The sequence below is a fragment of the Pongo pygmaeus genome, chromosome 21 (genome assembly GCF_028885625.2).
Source record: "Pongo pygmaeus isolate AG05252 chromosome 21, NHGRI_mPonPyg2-v2.0_pri, whole genome shotgun sequence".
NCBI lineage: Eukaryota > Metazoa > Chordata > Mammalia > Primates > Hominidae > Pongo > Pongo pygmaeus.
The window spans coordinates 37,933,103-37,951,859 of record NC_072394.2 but is presented as its reverse complement, the minus strand read 5'-3'; the positions used below and the strand labels follow the sequence as shown (position 1 = coordinate 37,951,859).

Sequence of the window (18,757 nt, the reverse complement as noted above, 5' to 3'; positions counted from 1 at the left end):
ACCTGTAATCCCAGCACTTTGGGAGGCTGAGGCAGGCAGATCACTTGAGCTCAGAAGTTTGAGACCAGCCTGGCCAACATGGTGAAACCCCGTCTCTGCTAAAAGTAAAAAAAAATTAGCCGGGCGCAGTGGCGTGCACCTGTAGTCCCAGCTACTTGGGAGACTGTGGCAAGAGAACCATTTGAACCCAGGAGGCGGGGATTGCAGTGAGCCAAGATCACGCCACTGTACTCCAGCCTGGGCAACAGAGCAAGATTCCATCTCAAAAAAAAAAACCAAAAAACAAAAAAACAGTTCTTAAAAAGAAAAAGTCGAACCCTGAGAGGTGTTAAGGGCTAAAGGTATCAAATATTCACTTTCATCAGTATAGTAAATTCTCTTCAGAAGATTCTAGGTGGCCCTTCTTGAACTTGTGGGCTCAAGTGATCCTCCTGCTTTGGCCTCCCAAAGCTCTGAGACTACAGGTGTGAGCCATCACCAAGGTGGCCCTTCTGTTTCCCTCTTTGCTTCCTGCTCACCCACCCCAGCCTGGACACAACCTCTCTCTCTGTGCCCTCCTGTCCCCTGGACCCTTGACTACCACACCTCCCTGGTCATCTGGGCACTGGGCTGAATGCCAAGGTGAAGGAGGGGCCTTGGTGGAGTAGGTCACAATGTGGCCTCTGTGATGAGTGCCTAATATCACCGGGCTGGCACAGAAGACCCCATTAGGAATCAGTTTCCTCAGGGAGGCCACAGAACACAAAAAGTGTCTCTCTCCCTTTCTTTCTGCCTCTAGGCCAGGCTTTGGCAGTTCCAGTAGTGATCAGTAGGCGGCCAGGGAGGCAGGAGCGAGGTTTTGGGAGGAGGTGTAGTGTCAAGGGTTGGGAGAGGGATGGAAGCCATTAGGATGGGGGATGCTGGGGACGTCTGTGGCCCCAGCCTCTTCTCCTTCCCGGTGCCAGGGGTCGGGGCCAATCTACTGTCTGCCAGGGGCACCATCATCAGGGCCAGAGATCATGATTCGATACAGGAGTTTGGGCCTGGTGGCTGCCTATGTCCTTTGATTGTGGCTGATTGCCTCCTTCCTACACCAACACTCCAGCCAGAAGGACCTCTGTAATATAGCCAAAATACACCCGGGAATCTGCCACTGTCCCAGCAACTTTTCCAGAAAATGCAACTGCTCATCTGAGGTCCAGACATGCTCTGCCTGCCTCCACATGCCTGGCGAGTCTGACTGGTTTGACAGACGCTTCGACAGCACCGTTGAACCCCTACAGAGGCCACAAGATCCCATGTCCAATGATGCTCTGATATTGTGGCTGGTCAGTGCGCAAACTTAGTCTTTGTCCAGTCACTGACCCAACCCCAGGTCCTAGCCATCTCTCCATCATGGACCCAGGCTCTAACCTTCTTCCACAGGTAGGTGGAACCTGGGTCAAGCCCCTAAATTCTTCCCTCCTATGCTCCTAGGGACTCGAGAGGGTCAAGTCAGAGAAGGAGGTTGAGAATAAGCAGCAGCAGCTGATTAAAGCACCTCCCCTATGCCCACTGGGCCATGTGGTGTCCAACTGCTGGGTCTGTGCAGTGGTGGGAAACTCAATGTCTCTACGGAGCTCTGGCCTTGGCTTCAGGATTAATCAACATGAAGTGGTCCTCAGGTGGGTGCAGGGTAGGAGGTGGAGACCAAGACCAAGCCGAAGCCTTTTCCTCCTCTAAATGACCATCCTAACTTCCTTTTCAGGATGAACCAGGCCCCTGTCCGAGGCTTTGAGGCAGATGTGGGGAACAGGACCACCATGCGCATTATCTACCCTGGGATTGCCAGCCCTTGGGACCCCAGTACCCAACTGCTGCTGCTTCCGTTGAATTCATCTGGTCTGGAGTGGTTCTTAAGTGTACTGCATAAACAGACAAGCATGTGGAAGCAAAAAAAACCCTGGGTATGTCAGGGAGGGAGGTCACTGTAGGGAGTGAGAGAGGTAACTCCAAAGAGACCCTGGCTGGATACTGGGGCACCCCCAAGGATTACTTAAGGCTGAAGTCTGCTTGTCAAATGACTCTGAAATCCTCCCAAACCTCAATTTCTTTTTAGATTTCAGATGGTTCAGGTTCCTGGTGGAACCAAAGACAGCAAAGATAAGGTGAGGGTCCCAGGAAGGAAAGGGGAAAGTGGTAGGACAACATGACAGTGGGTAGCCATGAGACAGGCTTCAGGTCAGTCCCCTTCTCCATCTTCCTAGGTGCTGGTGATCAGCCTCTACTTCCTCAGGTATATCCAGAGAAGTTGGCTGGAGAACCACGGTCAGTATCCGTCCTTGGAGTTTGTGGCTCTGTTGTATGCCTTGCATACCTGTGACCAGGTAAGATATCTCCTGCAACTCACAGACTTTCACTCCTCTGCCACTCAAAATTTCTGTTTTCTTGGCTGGGCATGGGGGCTAACACCCGTAATCCCAGCACTTTGGGAGGCCGAGGTGGGCTGATCACCTGAGGTCAGGAGTTCGAGACTAGCCTGACCAACATGGAGAAACCCTGTCTGTACTAAAAATACAAAATTAGCCGGGCGTGGTGGCGCATGCCTGTAATCCTAGCTACTTGGGAGGCTGAGGCAAGAAAATCGCTTGAACCCGGGAGGCGGAGGTTGCAGTGAGCCAAGATCGTGCCACTGCACTCCAGCCTGGGCAACAAGAGCAAAACTCCACCTCAAAAAAAAAAAAATCTGTCTTCCCAGGGACTTCCAATTAAATCTAAAACTTTCTGCCTGGCTTCCAACACCCTACATGATCTGACCCCTCCTCTTTCCCAGATTCCCGCACTGGACTTCTTGGGGTTCTTCAGACATACCAGCTGCCTCACGCCTTCTCACACCCTGCTCCCTCTGCCTGGAATGCCCTTCCCTTGTCTCCCAGGGGAATCCTCTCTTCTCTCAATATATAATGAAGAACAACTAGTTGGTGCTCTCTTTTCTGGGCTCTGGGGTCACTATGAGTATTTAGAGTCTGTCTTCCTTGAAGAAGGTGAACTCCATTCTCCTCCCAGCTCCAAGAGGAGGCCTGGCACACTAGTGGTTGAGTGAGTGGTGCTGAAGGCATGATAGGTGTTCATGGGGGCAGGGCAGGATCTAGCCCGTTAGGCCACCACCATCTTTTGTCTTATCCCATCTCTCAGGTATCCTTGTTTGGTTTTGGGGCAGACAATTGCAAAAGGTGGTCCCATTACTGGGATGACAAATATTGGTTTGAGAACACCATGCAAAATTTCCCAGCAGAATACCAGATCATCTTGAAACTGCAGTGTGACAGGAAGATTGCGGTCTACGGCTGAGATGTTTCCAGTGGAGTCCCCAGGTAGCCAAGGGGACCTTGTGGTATCAGAGAGGGACTGGGGCTTCAAGCAGACCCTGGATGGAGATCACTCTGCTACTGAATAAAACCCTAGCTTATTTCTCTCTCTGGATTTCTGGTGGCATTAAAGGGCTACATTCTATTACTGATTCTGTCTTATCACCATGTGACTCTCTTATGCTGTATCTTATCAAAAAATAAAATTAAATGAGAAAAAAGTGAACCCTGAAGTTGAAAACACATCAAACGCACCTAACTATATTTAATTGATAATATAAACACCAGAAAAATAATTATTTCAAGTTCCTTAAACTCAACACCTTGATTGTATATTCTTTGTAGGATAGTCTCTGTGGACAAAAAGAACTACGAAGAAATTTTAGGCCAGGTGCGATGGCTCACACCTGTAACCCCAGCACTTTGGGAGGCCAAGGCGGGCAGATTGTGAGGTCAGGAGGTCAAGACCAGCATGACCAACATGGTGAAACCCCATCTCTACTAAAAATACAAAAATTAGCTAGGCGTGGCGGTGTGTGCCTCTAATCCCAGCTACTCAGGAGGCTGAGGCAGGGGAATCGCTTGAACCTGGGAGGCGGAGGTTGCAGTGAGCCGAGATCGCACCACTGCACTCCAGCCTCGGCAACAGAGTGACACTCTGTCTCAAAAAAAAAAAAAAAAACTTTTTTAAACTTGACTCAGTATTTTCATTATAGTGTTGGTATTATTATTTTTATTTAGAGACAGGGTCTCACTCTGTCACCCAGGATAGAGTGCAGAGGCATGATCACGGTTCATTGCAACCTCTGCCTCCCAGGCTCAGGTGATCCTTCCACATTAGCCTTCTGAATGGTTGGGACTATCCGTGCGTGCCACCACCCTCAGCTAATTTTTAAATTTTCTTGTAGAGTTGAGGTCTCACTATATTGCCCAGGCTGGTCTTGAATAAGTAAATAACTACTTACATTAACAACATTAGAAACTAAACACAGGCCGGGCGTGGTGGCTCACGCCTGTAATCCCAGCACTTTGGGAGGCCAAGGGAGGTGGATCACTTGAGGTCAGGAGTTCGAGACCAGCCTGGCCAACATAGTGAAACTCCATCTCTACTGAAAATACAAAAATTTGCCAGGTGCGGTGGAGGCCGCCTGTAATCACAGCTACTTGGGAGGCTGAGGTAGGAGAATCACTTGAGTCTGGGAGGCAGAGGTTGCAGTGAGCTAAGATCGCACTACTGTACCCCAGCCTAGGTGACAAAGTGAGACTACAAAATTGGGCAGGTGGACAGGTTAAAAACTGCGACATTAAAGTCAATCTGGAATTTTTTTTTTTTTTTTTTTTTTGAGACAGTCTCACTCTGTCGCCCAGGCTGGAGTGCCGTGGCGCGATCTCGGCTCACTGCAAGCTCCGCCTCCCAGGTTCACGCCATTCTCCTGCCTCAGACTCCCGAGTAGCTGGGACTACAGGTGTCCGCCACCATGCACTGCTAATTTTTCTGTATTTTTAGTAGAGACGGGGTTTCACTGTGTTAGCCAGGATGGTCTCGATCTCCTGACCTCGTGATCCACCCGCCTTGGCCTCCCAAAGTCCTGGGATTACAGACATGAGCCGCTGCGCCCGGCTTTTTTTTTTTTTTTTTTTGAGACAGAGTTTCACTCTCGTTGCCCAGGCTGGAGTGCAATGGCGTGATCTCAGCTCACTGCAACCTCCGCCTCCCGGGTTCAAGTGATTCTCCTGTCTCAGCCTCCTGAGTAGCTGAGATTATAGGCGCGCACCATCACGCCTGGCTAATTTTTGTATTTTTAGTACAGACAGGGATTCACCATGTTGGTCAGGCTGGTCTCGAACTCCTGACCTTGTGAGCCACCTGCCTCAGCCTCCCAAAGTGCTGGGATTACAGGCGTGAGCCACCGTGGTTGGCCCAAACTGGAAATATTGTGAACTCGATTTTCAAACTTTTTATTGTGACAAAATATACATAAAATTTACCATTTAAAAGTTATCAATGGCAATAAAGTTCAGTGGCATTAAGTATGTTCACATTGTTGTGCAATCATAACCTTGTTGAACTAACAATTTACAAAGTACATTTTCTCCCTCTGTCATCTGAACAGCCATAACACCCCATTAGCAATGATCAGCCCTGCAATCCAGATTATGTTGTTTTTTGTATTTTTTTTTTGAGGCGGAGTCTTGCTCTGCCACCCAGGCTGGAGTGCAATGGTGCGATCTCTCAGCTCACTGCAACCTCTGCCTTCTGGGTTCAAGCAATTCTCCTGCCTCAGCCTCCTGAGTAGCTGGGACTACAAGGCGCACACCGCCACCCCTGGCTAATTTTTTGTATTTTAGTAGAGACGGGGTTTCACCGTGTTGCCCAGGCTGGTCTCGAACTCCTGAGCTCAGGCAATCTGCCTGCCTCAGCCTCCCACAAGTGCTAGGATTACAGGCGTGAGCCACTGCGCTCAGCCTGATTTTTGTCTTCTAAATACTTTTTTTCCACTAAAAGATTCTAGGGCTAGACAAGTACAAGAACACTTGGACATTAGATTTGCGGCAATTTGAGCATCAAAAATAGCAACTGTCATGATTGAATCATAGTGAATATATAAAAAACTTTGAGCTCATAATGATACTCAAAGAGAAAGGGAAAACTGGCGGTGGCTATTACCTCAACCCCTTACTCTGAAAATTGGTAATTAAAGGTGTGTGTTGAGGGAGCATTTATCCTGCCTTTTTGGTAGAAACAGTAGTTCAGGGTAACCAAATAGCCTCAGTAAATGAGTTTCCAGTTGCTGTGTATCTAAAACAAATATCCACCGCATGCTGCCCTCTTGGCTGCTCAACTACCACACACAACCTAACAAAATGCAAACATCCCACATAAACCGACATCCCTGACACATTGTGGTGTACCAGATGTCTAGGAATGAGGTAGCTCAGAGTCAGGATCCGAGAATCCCCAAAGGTGTAGGCAGTGCAGCATCGTGTCCAGATACTGGACCCGTTATGGCACCACATAGACAAGTTACTATTTTAGAGGAATAAAGTGAGCCAGTAGAAAAACATAGTTAAAAAAAAAAACCCGCTGCCTCTGAAGAGGAGTTTGAGAAGAATGAGGTGGGAAACTGCTATCTTCTTTTCTATTTAATTTCCTTTTTTTTTTTTTTGAGACAGTCTTGCTCTGTTGCCCAGGCTGGAGTGAGTGCAGTGACATGATCATGGCTCACTGCAACCTCGACCTCCCTGGGCTCAGGTGATCCTCCCACCTCAGCCTCCCGAGTAGCTGGGACTACAGGCACATCATCACACTGAGCTAATTTTTATTTTTTTTTTGCCCAGGGTGGTCTTGAATTCCTGAGCCCAAGCAATCTGCCTGCCTGGGCCTCCCAAAGTGCTGGGATTACAGTTGTGAGCCCCCAAGCCCGGCGCTGTTTAATTTAATTTTTTTTTTTTTTTTTTTTGAGACAGGGTCTCACTTTATCACTCAGGCTGGAGTGCAGTGGTATGGTCTCGGCTCACTGCAGCCTTGACCTTCCAGGTTTGAGCGATCCTCCTGCCTCAGCCTCCTAAGTAGCTGGGACTACAGGCACGCACCATCATTCCTAGCTAAAATTTCTTAACGACGTACATGCACTTGTTTCATTTTAAATAGACGACAAGAAAGTCTACCAAAGAAAAAAGTTTGGATGCATGGGAAATTTATTTTTAACCCTATTACAACGTTTTCCTATAGACTCTATCCTCAAGAGGAACCAAAAAGCTCTTGCTTTACTCTCCCTGCCTCCAGCTTGACAACCCTACGCTGTGAATAGGCAGCTCCTCTCTCAGATATACACCATGCCAGCTTTGGCACAGGGTGGTGCCCCTTTTCATTCTTATCTCCATCACCCTTGATTGCCAAGCCTTCCCTTGGCAGCTGGACCCTGGGCTGAATGCCAAGATGAAGGACTCTATTGGGCATCAACCCCTTCATCAACCTCAGGGAGGCCACAGGACACATTGAATGCCACCTCTCCTCTTAGCTTTCAGCCCAGCCTTTAGCAGGGCACCCTTGAGGACTGAATAGGTCCAGAGGGAGGCAGGAGCTAAGGTGATGGAAGGAGGTGTTCTGCAGACAGTTGAGGAAGGGATGGAGGCCAACAGGAGAGGGGAATGTAGAGTCTGTGACTATGGCTTCCCACTTTTCTCAGTGCCCAGTGTCTGAGTCAGCATGCCACTTGCCATGTGCTCTGCCCTGTGGGACAAGAATGTAGCCTTCAATGGGGGGGTTTGAGCTTATGCTCACCTGTGGCTGACGTTTCTGCTGTCTGCTCAGACGTCTAAACTGAATGAATGGATAACACCTGCCATTGCTCCTGGACGTACACCTTGACTCCACACATCCCGTGCATCCAACTGGCTTGACACTTTGAAAGGGCCTTCAAGTCCTCTCTTTGTCCAAGATGCTCTGTTTGACTCTCTCTGGCCTCATTTAGAGCAGCCAGTGGGTCTCTTCCGCACAACTGGGTCATTCTGCAAACTTTCATCTGTGTCCAGGTTCTGTGTGCCTAGAGGTGAGCTCCTTCTCAGAGCTCCTTGTGGAGCTTTGTTTAAATGAGTATTTGCCAAATGACTGAATAGCTGGGGCAGGAGCAGCAGCCAGCCAATCTCATTCACCAGGTAATGAAGTCGGGCAGACAAACTTCAGATGGCCCTTATACAGGGAAGAGAGTTATAGCCAAAGGCTCCAGCATGAATCATCAAACCACATGCAACAGCAGAAGCCGAGGCCATCAGTCAGCTAGAATGTGAGACTACTCCTGGCCAGCAATCTGACCTGCAGGGCTGGAATGTTCATAGATATGGGAGAGGTTTTGATAGGAAACCAAGACAGGAGGTGCAAGGGCAATGTGTGGATTATTAATCTGGCACTGAGTAACAGCCTTCCCTGATTCCCTCACCCGAACAACTAGTAGTAATTAAGAATCACATTTGAATATGAATTCTCATCCCCCTCCCTGGCTCTAAATAAATGGCCATGTGCTGGGAATAAGGGTTACCCACTCTCTCAGATGACACATCACACAGCCTTGGCAGAGACTCATCTCTCCTCCTACCCCCGACCCATTCAATTATTTTACCTCCAAGCCCACCCACCTGAGCCAAGGTTCAGGCCCTATAAGGGCATATATAGAGCTGGTAGTATTGGCAATGAAAGGCTAAGAAGAGGTCAGAGTGTCCACCCTGTGACCAGGCTACTGATGTAATGAGTTGGGTGAGATCAACTGACCAGGAGCACAGTCCAACGAAGTCTCACCTCTCATCCTCACCTCCAGCAGGGTAGAGGGAGTAAAAGGGCCTCAGGACCCCATGTTTTTGCCCTTCATCCTCCCTTGCCTGCTTCTTAAGTGTGGTGAGCAGAGTTGAGCTTGCACTCCTCCTCAGCTGTGCCCAGAATCATGTGGAGGGGTCTCTTGGTTTGGAGCACACTGGCAGCTCTTGCTTCTTCCTCTTCCCTGCCCCTGTCCCCTGGCCCCATTCCCCCGCTCTGCAGGGTACTGGGTCAGAAGGCAGGAGGTGAAGTATTGCAGGGTGGACAGCTGAAGGTGTCATCTGCCCCAAGGCCAAACTAAAAAAACCAGGAATCTGTCCCATGGGCTGAGATGAGGCCTGCAGGCAAAGCCTCAGGCCTGGAGGTCAGCTTGCTGCTTTTGTGGCTGGGGTTTCCCACCCCACAGGTACTTCTAGAAGTTCTGCCACTGGCCCCAGAGCTGCAGAGGTTCTGTGGCTGCTCAATTCAGCCCCGCATCTACAAAGCCTGCCTTCACCAGCACAGTGTGTCTGCCTGGTTTGATCAGCACTTCAGATGGGCCCTGAAGCCCCAATGCAACTGGAGACCACCCCATCTCCAGAGGCCGGCGGATGCTCAGTCCTGGGCTCCGGGCTGCATCCTCTCCTTGATCCCTTCCTCTGCTGGGCCTCCAGGTGCAATGGCTCCAGCCTTTCCTTGGTACTGGAACCAGGGGTGAGTGATAAACAATCTGTGTTCTTCTCCATAGGCACCAATGCTAGGACACCTAATCCAATTCCAGCTGGTCAAGAAGCTACTCCAACTGATCCCCACCTCACAGCTAGACCCTGAGCTCCGATTCTGCCAGTCCTGGGCCATGCGTATTTGGAATAAAGGATAACCATCACTGAGCGCCACACTGTGCTCAGGTGGGGGCAGGAGGGTGAGGGTGGGAAGCAGCACCACTCTGTGAGCCCCAGTGCCTTCCTATCTCTGTAGAATGAAACAGGGTCTATTCTGGGCTTTGAGAATAATGTGGACAACAGAACCCCCCTCCGCTTAAAGCACCCCGAATACTCATGGCCTGCATGAGAACACCCACACGCTGTGGGTGTCGAAGCCTCCAGACCTGGTGTGGACTGCAATGGTTTTATCACGCGGTATGACCAGTGGGGGCCCCAGACCTGGCGCAGACAGCCTTTGGCACTTTGGTGTCAACATTGATCTTGCCCTCCCTGTGCAGCTTGTAACTGTACACTTCCCACCCTCCTTATCTCAACATACACCACCAGCTTCTCCTCCTTTAACGGGTACATTCATGCCAGGCAGTTTTTCTGCCTTCAGCGTGCTGGCAGTCCCATGTGGGAAGCAGAGCAGCAAAGGTCCTTGGGTTGGGAGGTGATGGTCACTGCTCTAACACACAAAGCACGCGGGATCCTTGAGAGAACAGGGGCAGCACCCGCCAGACCTCAGCACTCCCCGGGAACAAGAACATTGCCCAGCCTCTGATGACTCTTGTCCCCTTCTGCTTTCAGGCCTTTCCAGCCAGTACCAGCTTCTATCAAAGCAGACAAGAAGATTAGGAAGGGGGAAAGTTTTCTGCAAGAAGATAACCTCTGTGGCTGAGCTCTAACCTCTACTCCTGCATGTTCTGGCGACCAATTGCACTTTCCTCAAGTACATCCACGAGAACTGGCTGGACTGCCAGGGACTCCTTCCATCCGCTGGATTCACCATTCTGGTTATAACCTGCCACATGTGACAAGGTCAGGAAAGGAGGCTCTGGCCTCATGCCCTTAGGCAAAGTTGGGTCCCCCCTGGATGACACATATTCCTTCCTTCACGCTTCCCCACTTCAGGTCTCTTTGGGTCTGGAGCTGATGAAAACAGCAGTTGTCACCATTATTGGTGGGACACTCCACAGAGGCAATCCTGCTACTGGGCAAGGAAAGTGTACTTTAGAAAGCCGGAGCGGAAGATCGTCCACAAGCTCGAGTGTGAGGGCAAGACCACGGTCTACACCTGAACTGAAGGCCAACCCTGCTCTGAATATCTGGTGGGGAGGGGAGACCCTAGGCCGAGGTCTGTAATGGAGCTGGGGGGCTCTTGAGGGTTGGATGGAAAGAGAAAAGCAAATACAGATTAGTCTAGTCCTGAATAAAGACCCTGCTTGGCAGTCTCCAAGATGTCTTTCAGCTGGGTAGGTCCTGGTTCGTGACCTACAGAAAACGATGCGGAGAAGAAACTCTAAGGTAAAAAACAGGGACCCTCTGTCAACCTGAGCCTGAGAACCAGGGCTGGAGGACGTAACAAGTGAACAACCAAGAGAAGTCTTGTCTCTGACAACTCCTAGCACAGAAATGGCCTAAAGGGCTGGGCGCGGTGGCTCATGCCTGTAATCCCAACACTTTGGGAGGCCGAGGCGGGTGGATCACCTGAGGTCAGGAGTTCGAGACCAGCCTGACCAACATGGAGAAACCCTGTCTCTACTAAAAATACAAAATTAGCCAGGCATGGTGGTGCATACCTGTAATCCCAGCTACTCAGGAGGCTGAGGCAGGAGAATCGCTTGAACCCAGGAGGTGGAGGTTGCCACCGGTGAGCCGAGATTACGTCATTGCACTCCAGCCTGGGCAACAAGAGCAAAACTGTCTCAAAAAAAAAAAAAAAAAAAAAAGAAAAAGAAAAAGAAAGAAATGGCCTAAAAGCCAGGTAAGGATTTTGAGCTACAGGGAATCTGACTGGAAGTAGGGACCAGGACAGCATTTCTGGGGCCCCAGATCCGTTTCTGGGACTTCAGAAGTTTTCACTAAGCATCTGTTGCTGAGCTGCATTGTAGGTTTCTGGAACAAAGCTCTAGCCGCTGTGAACAGCCCCATTTCCACTCTGTGTGGTGCAATGAGACATAATGGGGCTCAGCCCCAAATTAGGAGGTCTGGGTGAGTGGGTGATGCTCTTACCCCCCCCAGATTCTTGGCTAGGTCTCAGTTCCATCCCCAGGCTTAGTGAAGAGGAATTCCAGATTATGGTGGGAGTGCCAGAGGAAGGTAATGGCCTGCTTCTTTAAGGAAAACTGTTCTGGTTGGGCATGGTGGCTCACACCTGTAATCCCAGCACTTTGAGAGGTTGAGGTGGGAGGATCACTTGAGCCCAGGAGTTTCAGGCTGCAGTAAGACGTGATTGTGCCACTGCACTCCAGCTTGGAAGACAGGACAAAACCCTGTCTCTTAAAAAAATAAAACAATTTTTAGGCTTTGAGGAGGTTGCCAGCAATAGGTCTTAAGCCTGTGAGCTGGGTTCTGTCCAGCCTCCACTAGGACCAGTCCATGGGTGAGAAGTTCTGCCACAGTCCATCCTTCTGATTGGCTTGACACATGGTTGGACTACAGGCGACCAGATCAGTTCCAGCTGATATGCCCAGGAAGGGACATCTCAAGGACATTCACCCAGAGTAGAAGAGGAATGAGGCCATGTGGAGCTTCTGAACTCAGACTCTGACTTTAGCTAAAGGTCAATGCTGTGTTTTTGAGGCTCCAGAACTTCTTTTAACCCTCCATAATATCCCTGCTCAACCCACCCAAGCTCAGCCCCAACCCCCTGCCACAGTCAGACCAGTCTTCTCACTGTGTGCCTGGCAACACCTCCGACTCCACTCCATCTTTCAAGGGCCAGTTCGTGCCTCCCTTCCTCAGCCCCTGGAATTTCTACAGTTCTTCTAGTCAGTACACAGAATTGCCTCTGACTCATAAATGAGTGTTAGCCTGTTCTCATCAACTGGACTGCAGGCTCTCTGTGGACAGGGGCTTTGTCTTGTGTGTTTTCTGTAACCCTTCCCTATCACAGTGCATGGTGTACAATAAACGCATGCTACCTCAACAGGAATCTCTGGCAAGTTCTTCCCTGATAAACCCCCTTGATGTGGTGCTGCCAACCAGCTGCATAAGTGGAGACAGCAGCAGAAAACTAACGCAAAGATCCCAGGGTTTATTGTTGAAGAGGAAGTTGAGGGAGGCGGTGAATTGCTAGGAAAATAAATTCTAGATGAGAGGCAGTACATGTCCCTCAGCCAGGGCAAGGCACTCCTCTGAGCGATTCCATAGGGAGCAAGCAAATGCAATTTGCCTCATTCCCAGGTGAGTTGGGGCCCTCCCCAGGGTTGAAGATTTACTTCCTCTTCCTGGGAACACCTACTGACCTGGGGCCCCTGGGTGCCTAACAGAGCCAGGCTTTTCCTTTGGCAAACCTGTAGATGTGCAGAGGGGCTGTGACCCATGGTACAGTCTTCTGTCTGTGTGCTCCTGGCTGCGGCTGCTACCTGGAGGCGGCTTGGGTAGTGCTGGGGCTGGGGTGTAGCAGGACTGGCCCTGGGGATGTCAGACTTTGAGTCAGGGACTCATCCAGCCTGCGGGTCTCTGCCTCCAGGACAGTGGCCTCAGGGGCCTGGGCCACGGCAAGAAGTGAGTGTGAGAGGCTGTGGTGCAGGCCTGCTAGCTCACGGCTGGTCTGTACTGAGCGGGCGATGTAGTCCTGCTTCTGCTTCCGCTCTAAAGTCAGCTGAGCTCGCAGCAGGGCCACCTGGCGGGCAGGAAAAAGAAGAGGGAGAGCAGCTGAAGGCCCTGAAGTTGTCCCAGCTCTTCCTGCTCTGTGTTCTGTGACGTTAGTTGGATGAGCATCTGAATCAACTCTACCACATACACGAATCTCAGAAACAGGCTTTAGAGGCGTACAGGAAGGACCCTTAGGAATTCTAGAATCCAGTGATTCTCAATCCTGGCTGCACATGTGACTCAAATAGGGAGCTTGAAAACAACAAAGCTATTCATCAACTTCACTGAAAGATAATTTACATGTGAAAAATGCCCAATTTTAAATGTACATTTTGATGAGGCTGATAACAATATATACTCAAGTATAACCACTATCTGACTTTTTTTTTTTTGAGACAGAGTCTTGCTCTGTTGCCCAGGCTACAGTGCAATGATGCAATCTTGGCTTACTGAAACCTCCACCCCGCCAGGTTCAAGTGATTCTTGTGTGTCAGCCTCCTGAGTAGCTAGGATTACAGGTGTGCACCACCACGTCCAGCTAATTTTTGTATTTTTAGTACAGACAGGGTTTCGCCATGTTGGCCAGGCTGGTTTCAAACTCCTGACCTCAAGTGATCCGCCCGCCTTGGCCTCCGAAAGTGCTGGGATTTCAGGTGGGAGCTACCACGCCTGCCTTTGACTTTTTAATAAAATAGAAAAACATTCTGAGTTTAATAGAATTCAAAGTAATAGCTTAGGTCTAGCTACAGAGTCAGGCCCTGCCAGTAGTGACTACTGATTTCTGAAATAGGCTCAGAAATAAAAAGGTAACACTTATGACTCCTGGGCCTTGAAAGGGAGAGTGGACTTTTAGGTGAGGCCTAAGAGGCAGGAAGGCTCTTCAGGTCGCTTCTCTGCGAATGGCGGCTCGAGCTGAGCTGTGTGGCCTGGAGCCTGTGCTGGTGCCTGGCTCCTCTGTCTGGGGCGCTGGCAACAGTCTTGGCTGCGAGGGCACCTCTGAGGGCAGGGATGCCAGGATGGCTTCGCTTGCTCCCACCTGTCCTAGAATCTTCTGCCTGCTCCTCAGCCCTCTTCCTTCTCCTTTTCCTTTCTAAGTATGGATTTGGAAGTCGGGGGCCAGGATCATGCTTTCTTCCCCACTCCCACCCAAGGCATATGAGAGATGGGGTTGGGGCTGGGACTATTTTTGCCTCCCATGGAGACTGAAGTTCTCTGAAGGCAGGAACTTCCCCTCTCCCTGCTGGAGATGTACAAAGGGCCTGAGTGCAAGGGAAGGAATATGGGTTTAGAAAATCCAGAACATACCTCTTTCTGCAGTTCAGCCACATACTTGGCATCTGAGTTCCTCTGTCCTCCTCTCCCATCCTAAGGAAGACAAACCGCACTCTTGTTGGAATAGGCCTTCCCACTCTGGGGTTTCTGCAAGTTTCCTTGCAGAACCTCATCACAATCTTAGGGGCCTGGGCAAGGGCTATGGGCCAGAAGCATCTGAACTCAGATTGGACCTCTATGGGGCAGCAGGCCCTGAGGCAAGGAGGGGCCCCACACTAGCATAATGGGCAATGCCATGGAGACCTGACACAAAACATGCAAAAGGCCTGGATGGCATTTGCTTCTCTGAGGCATGTTTTAATTTAACCGAAGTACACCATGTATCTGCTTTGTGCTAGCCCTGGGCTGTGAGCTAAGGATGCAGAGAGGAAGACACGGTGCCTGCCCTTGAGAACTTTCATTAAAGGACAGGGGATGGAGATCTAGTGCTCAGCCACCATAAACAGCTGCAAGCCTGTGTCTGTTGGCAGGGATACCTCACATAAACGAGTGGTTTGGGGAGTCTTCCCCAAGCCTCTTACCAAAAAAAGGGACACTGTCTCCAGGAAAGACCATGGACCCTAAGCCTATAAACTCAACATTGTAAAAAGGTCTAAGAGATCAAGCTGTGATCAAGCTCCTAGGCTCCTCAGGAGCTGGCAAGCACCACATAACCCCATACACCAGGGATCCTAAGCAGAGCCCCATGAGCCCCACTCCCGGGCCAGCCTGTGGCACTGGTCTGGGAGTGCACAGATCTAAGTCCCTCAGAAGGCAGGGCCACTAGCCCTGATGCCACCCCAACCCCCACCCCAATGTTGGGCCTCCTTCTCAGGGCAGAGACAGACTGAGCTGTGCCGAGCAGGGCAGAATGCAGTCAGGAGGGGCTCTCTGGACTAGCTGAAGTGCTGCTGGCCCGGGATATGCAATGAGGAGGGCTGAATTTCTGGTGGCTGGGGTTGGGCTCTCTAAGGCTGCAGTTGAGGAAAACGGGTAAACCTGCTGTGTGGGTGAAGAAGCCGGTGCCTCGCTGATCTCCAGGGACCCTGCCTGGGCCGCACGCACGGCCTCCCTCTTCAGCTTCCTCCGTTCTCGCTCCACCTGCCAAGGTGCAAATAAGAAATCAGGGCTTGGCTTGGCTCTGTGGCTGGAGCAGAGCTGCCTTTCTCCAGAGGTGGCCAGTGCCTGTGCAGGTGTATGAGGGGACAGTAACCACAGGAAGAGAACTCCTGGCTGAGGAAGGCACAGCTAGGGCAGGCCTCAGTGCAAAGAAGTGCTCCTGAAGCAGAAGAGGCAGGGCCAGGCTCTCAGGCCTCTGGAGCAAAGGCCAGCAAACTTCTCCTGCAGTAAGTACTGTAGGCTTTGTGGGGAATAGCAGGGAAGCAGCCATAGACAATGCATGGCTGTATTCCAATAAAACTTAATTTTCAGGGCTGGGCGTGGTGGCTCACACCTCTAATCCCAGCACTTTGGAAAGCTGAGGCAGGCGGATCACGAGGTCAGGAGTTCAAGAGCAGCCTGGCCAACATAGTGAAACCCTATTTCTACTAAAAATACAAAAATTAGCCAGGCATGGTGGTGCATGCCTGTAATCCCAGCTACTCAGGAGACTGAGGCAGGAGGATTGCTTGAACCCGGGAGGTGGAGGTTGCAGTGAGCGGAGATCGCGCCATTCCACTCCAGCTCTAGGAGACAGAGCAAGACTCCGTTTCGGGAAAACAAACAAACAAACTTAATTTTCAGAAACAGGCAGCAGGCTGGATTTGGCCCACAGGCTGTAATTTACTGAGCCTATGCTCTAGGGGCCACACGAGAAGTGGAGATGCATGCCCACTGGACAAGAAGAAGGGTCACCTGCTCCAAGGTGCTCCGCAGCTGGACATTGTGGCACTGCAGCCTGCTCCTGTCAATCTCCAGCCGGGCCACCGCTTGCTGCAGGTGTTCAAGCCTTTGTCTCCATGACTGCTTCTCCATTCCAGCAGGACTAGGCTCAGCCTCCACTCCTGAGACCTGTGGGAAAGACCTGTGAATCTCACCTGGGCAGCCCCTAAGACAGGTAGGGAACAGACAGAGGACACACAGACCAATCCCGCAGGTTTAAGCTTCAGGAACCCAGTTCCCAAGGGAAGGGGACAAACCTCTGGACAGGAGCTCCCTGCTGGGTCACCTGTTCCCCCACAGCCCTCAGCTTACCTCTCCCAGCTGCACACCCTGCTCCCCTCTGGACCCCAGTTCTGCTGTGCTGGTCGCACCTGGGCTGTGTAGCCGCTCCTTCTCCAGAGCCCGTCTGGTGAGCTCCAGTTCATCCTAGGGAACGGAGGTATGGAGCAAAATCACACCTTGCCAACCTCATATCCAGACCAACCCCTCATCCACACAAACAGCGGTTCAATGTTCTCCTCAGGCTTTTGTCTTATTTTTCCTAGAGGCTCTGAGTCATTCTAGTACAGAACCTTCATTTTACAGATGGGTAAAACAAAGGAGCAGAGGGGCTCTACTCAAGGATATGTGGTGAGCTAGCAAGGAAGCTAGGATCAGAGCCCCCAGCTCACTTCACATCTCCTAGAAGGCTGAGCAATGACTTAGAGCACTAATGTGCTGTGGGAACAGCATGGACTCTGGAGTCACACAGGGTTGGGTGCCCTGTGGAGTACCCAGTGGCCCATATAGCCACTCAGTGGCTGTATGACTCTGGTCAAAGCACAAGCTCTCCCCAAACCCCAATTTGCTCATTTATAAAACGACTACATGCACCATGAAACATGGATCAAGTCCTTAGGTTAAGTCCCTTTGGATAAGTGGGGAAGCCTCATGCTAGATACTTTCTAGGCGTCCTGTGGTTCATAAATGATAACAGTCAAGAAGAGATGAACAAGAGAAAACAAGTGTATGCATGTGGATGCGGGTTGCTTGGGAGAGAGGAAGAGCTTGGTGATAGAAAGCCTGGGCTCTAGAGGCAGATGACTCAGACCTCATTTCAGTCCTGCCATTTATGGGTCTGTTTTTTTTGAGACAGAGTCTCGCCCTGTGTGTTTGGAGGTGGCAGTGGGTGAAGTGACTCTGACCAGAGTTATGTTATTGAGTGAATACTGCTCAGTAACCCAAGAGTATGGGTGGGAAGTGCCCTCCTGCCCAATTACATACCTTACTTTGGCTGTGCCTGTAAGAATGGGCCTGAACATAGGAAAGGAGGTCCACTTAGTGCTTTCTTCCTAAGCAATTCATACATATCATGCCATGTCATACCACCAATGCCTATTTTACCGATGAGAAATTGAAGATCAGAGTGAAGGCATTCACTCGGGGTCACACAGCTGATAAGCCGCACTACTGTATTTCAAACCCTGTGAACTTTGGAGTTCACAGATGGACCTCCTTCTCCTCATATTGCCCTTCACCAAGAGCAGAGCTTTGTGAGTTCCCAGAAGGAACTCTCTGGGGGACTGTGTGTCTGGGGTTCTCCGGGGCTCAGTCAAGGCACCAGGATGTAGAGTCTATTTCCCTGGAAAATTGAACTGGGTGTCTTTTGGCAAAAGAGATGATGCCTCTCTCTGTTGAGCCAACTTGGCTTTTCTGTTTGCCTGCTCTCTGCAGGTCTTGTGCTCAGTACAGGGGGTACAAAGGTGACTAAGACATGGTGTTTGACCTTGAGGTTAAATAATACACCCTGAAGTCCTCTCCTAAGCCCACTTCCTCTCTCACTCAACATTCTGCCTATAAGAAACCCATTTGTTCTAACTGTTGATGACTCCAAAGTGTCTCTGGCTTCAACTCCATCCTTCAACTTCAGATCATTTTACTGACCTGCCCACAAGGCTCCTCCCTCCATTTCCAAACTGACCTCATCATTCATTCCACTCCTCTTTCTCACACCTGCTTCTCTTCATCTTGGTGAACAGGGACCTGAGTGTCATCTTTGACTTCTTTCTGCCCTCTTTTTATTCCTCCCACCTCTTAGCCAATCAAGTCCTACCTCTCAGACCCACCCACATGTCTCCATTCACACTTTCCATCTTAGGGCACAAGCTCTTCCCTGAACTTCCCAGTACAGCCTCCCAGTGGGTCTCCCCAGACCTGCTGTTGCTCCACACGGCAGCCTGAGCAATCTTTCTGAGCTGTATGTCTGATCACATCACTCCCCTGCCGCAAACACTTCATGTGCTTCCCACCACCCAGGTCCTCAGCATGACTTGTAAGCCCTGACAGGTGTGGCCCCTGCTGTCTTCCGATCTCTTACCAAATCCTCCCTCTGTCCCATGCAACCTGAACCATCTACACAGATACTGCACTTGTTTTCGCCCTCT

At 50.6% G+C, this 18,757-nt stretch overlaps 2 protein-coding genes across 19 annotated transcripts in view; one reads left to right on the top strand and one right to left on the bottom strand.

Annotated features, from left to right (window-relative positions):
* The first annotated feature begins 612 nt into the window (after positions 1-612).
* LOC129021312 (CMP-N-acetylneuraminate-beta-galactosamide-alpha-2,3-sialyltransferase 1-like) lies at positions 613-3,471 on the top strand. The gene is made up of 5 exons (XM_054466473.2): positions 613-1,307; positions 1,456-1,643; positions 1,727-1,925; positions 2,226-2,345; positions 2,792-3,471. The coding sequence occupies exons 1-5, from the start codon at positions 1,203-1,205 to the stop codon at positions 3,059-3,061; spliced, it is 882 nt and encodes a 293-aa protein (XP_054322448.1). The 5' UTR covers positions 613-1,202; the 3' UTR covers positions 3,062-3,471.
* A 9,088-nt stretch (positions 3,472-12,559) lies between these two features.
* Positions 12,560-18,757, bottom strand: part of CEP250 (centrosomal protein 250) — a 57,007-nt gene continuing 50,809 nt past the window's right edge. For all 18 annotated transcript variants that reach the window (XM_054466460.1, XM_054466466.1, XM_054466467.2 and 15 more), the window contains 5 exons: positions 16,647-16,760; positions 16,308-16,463; positions 15,453-15,554; positions 14,448-14,507; positions 12,560-13,170 (listed from right to left, as the gene is read on the bottom strand). In XM_054466460.1, coding sequence (XP_054322435.1) covers positions 12,907-13,170; positions 14,448-14,507; positions 15,453-15,554; positions 16,308-16,463; positions 16,647-16,760 — 696 coding nt within the window. In that variant the 3' untranslated portion in view covers positions 12,560-12,906. The remainder of the gene's footprint in view (positions 13,171-14,447; positions 14,508-15,452; positions 15,555-16,307; positions 16,464-16,646; positions 16,761-18,757) is intronic.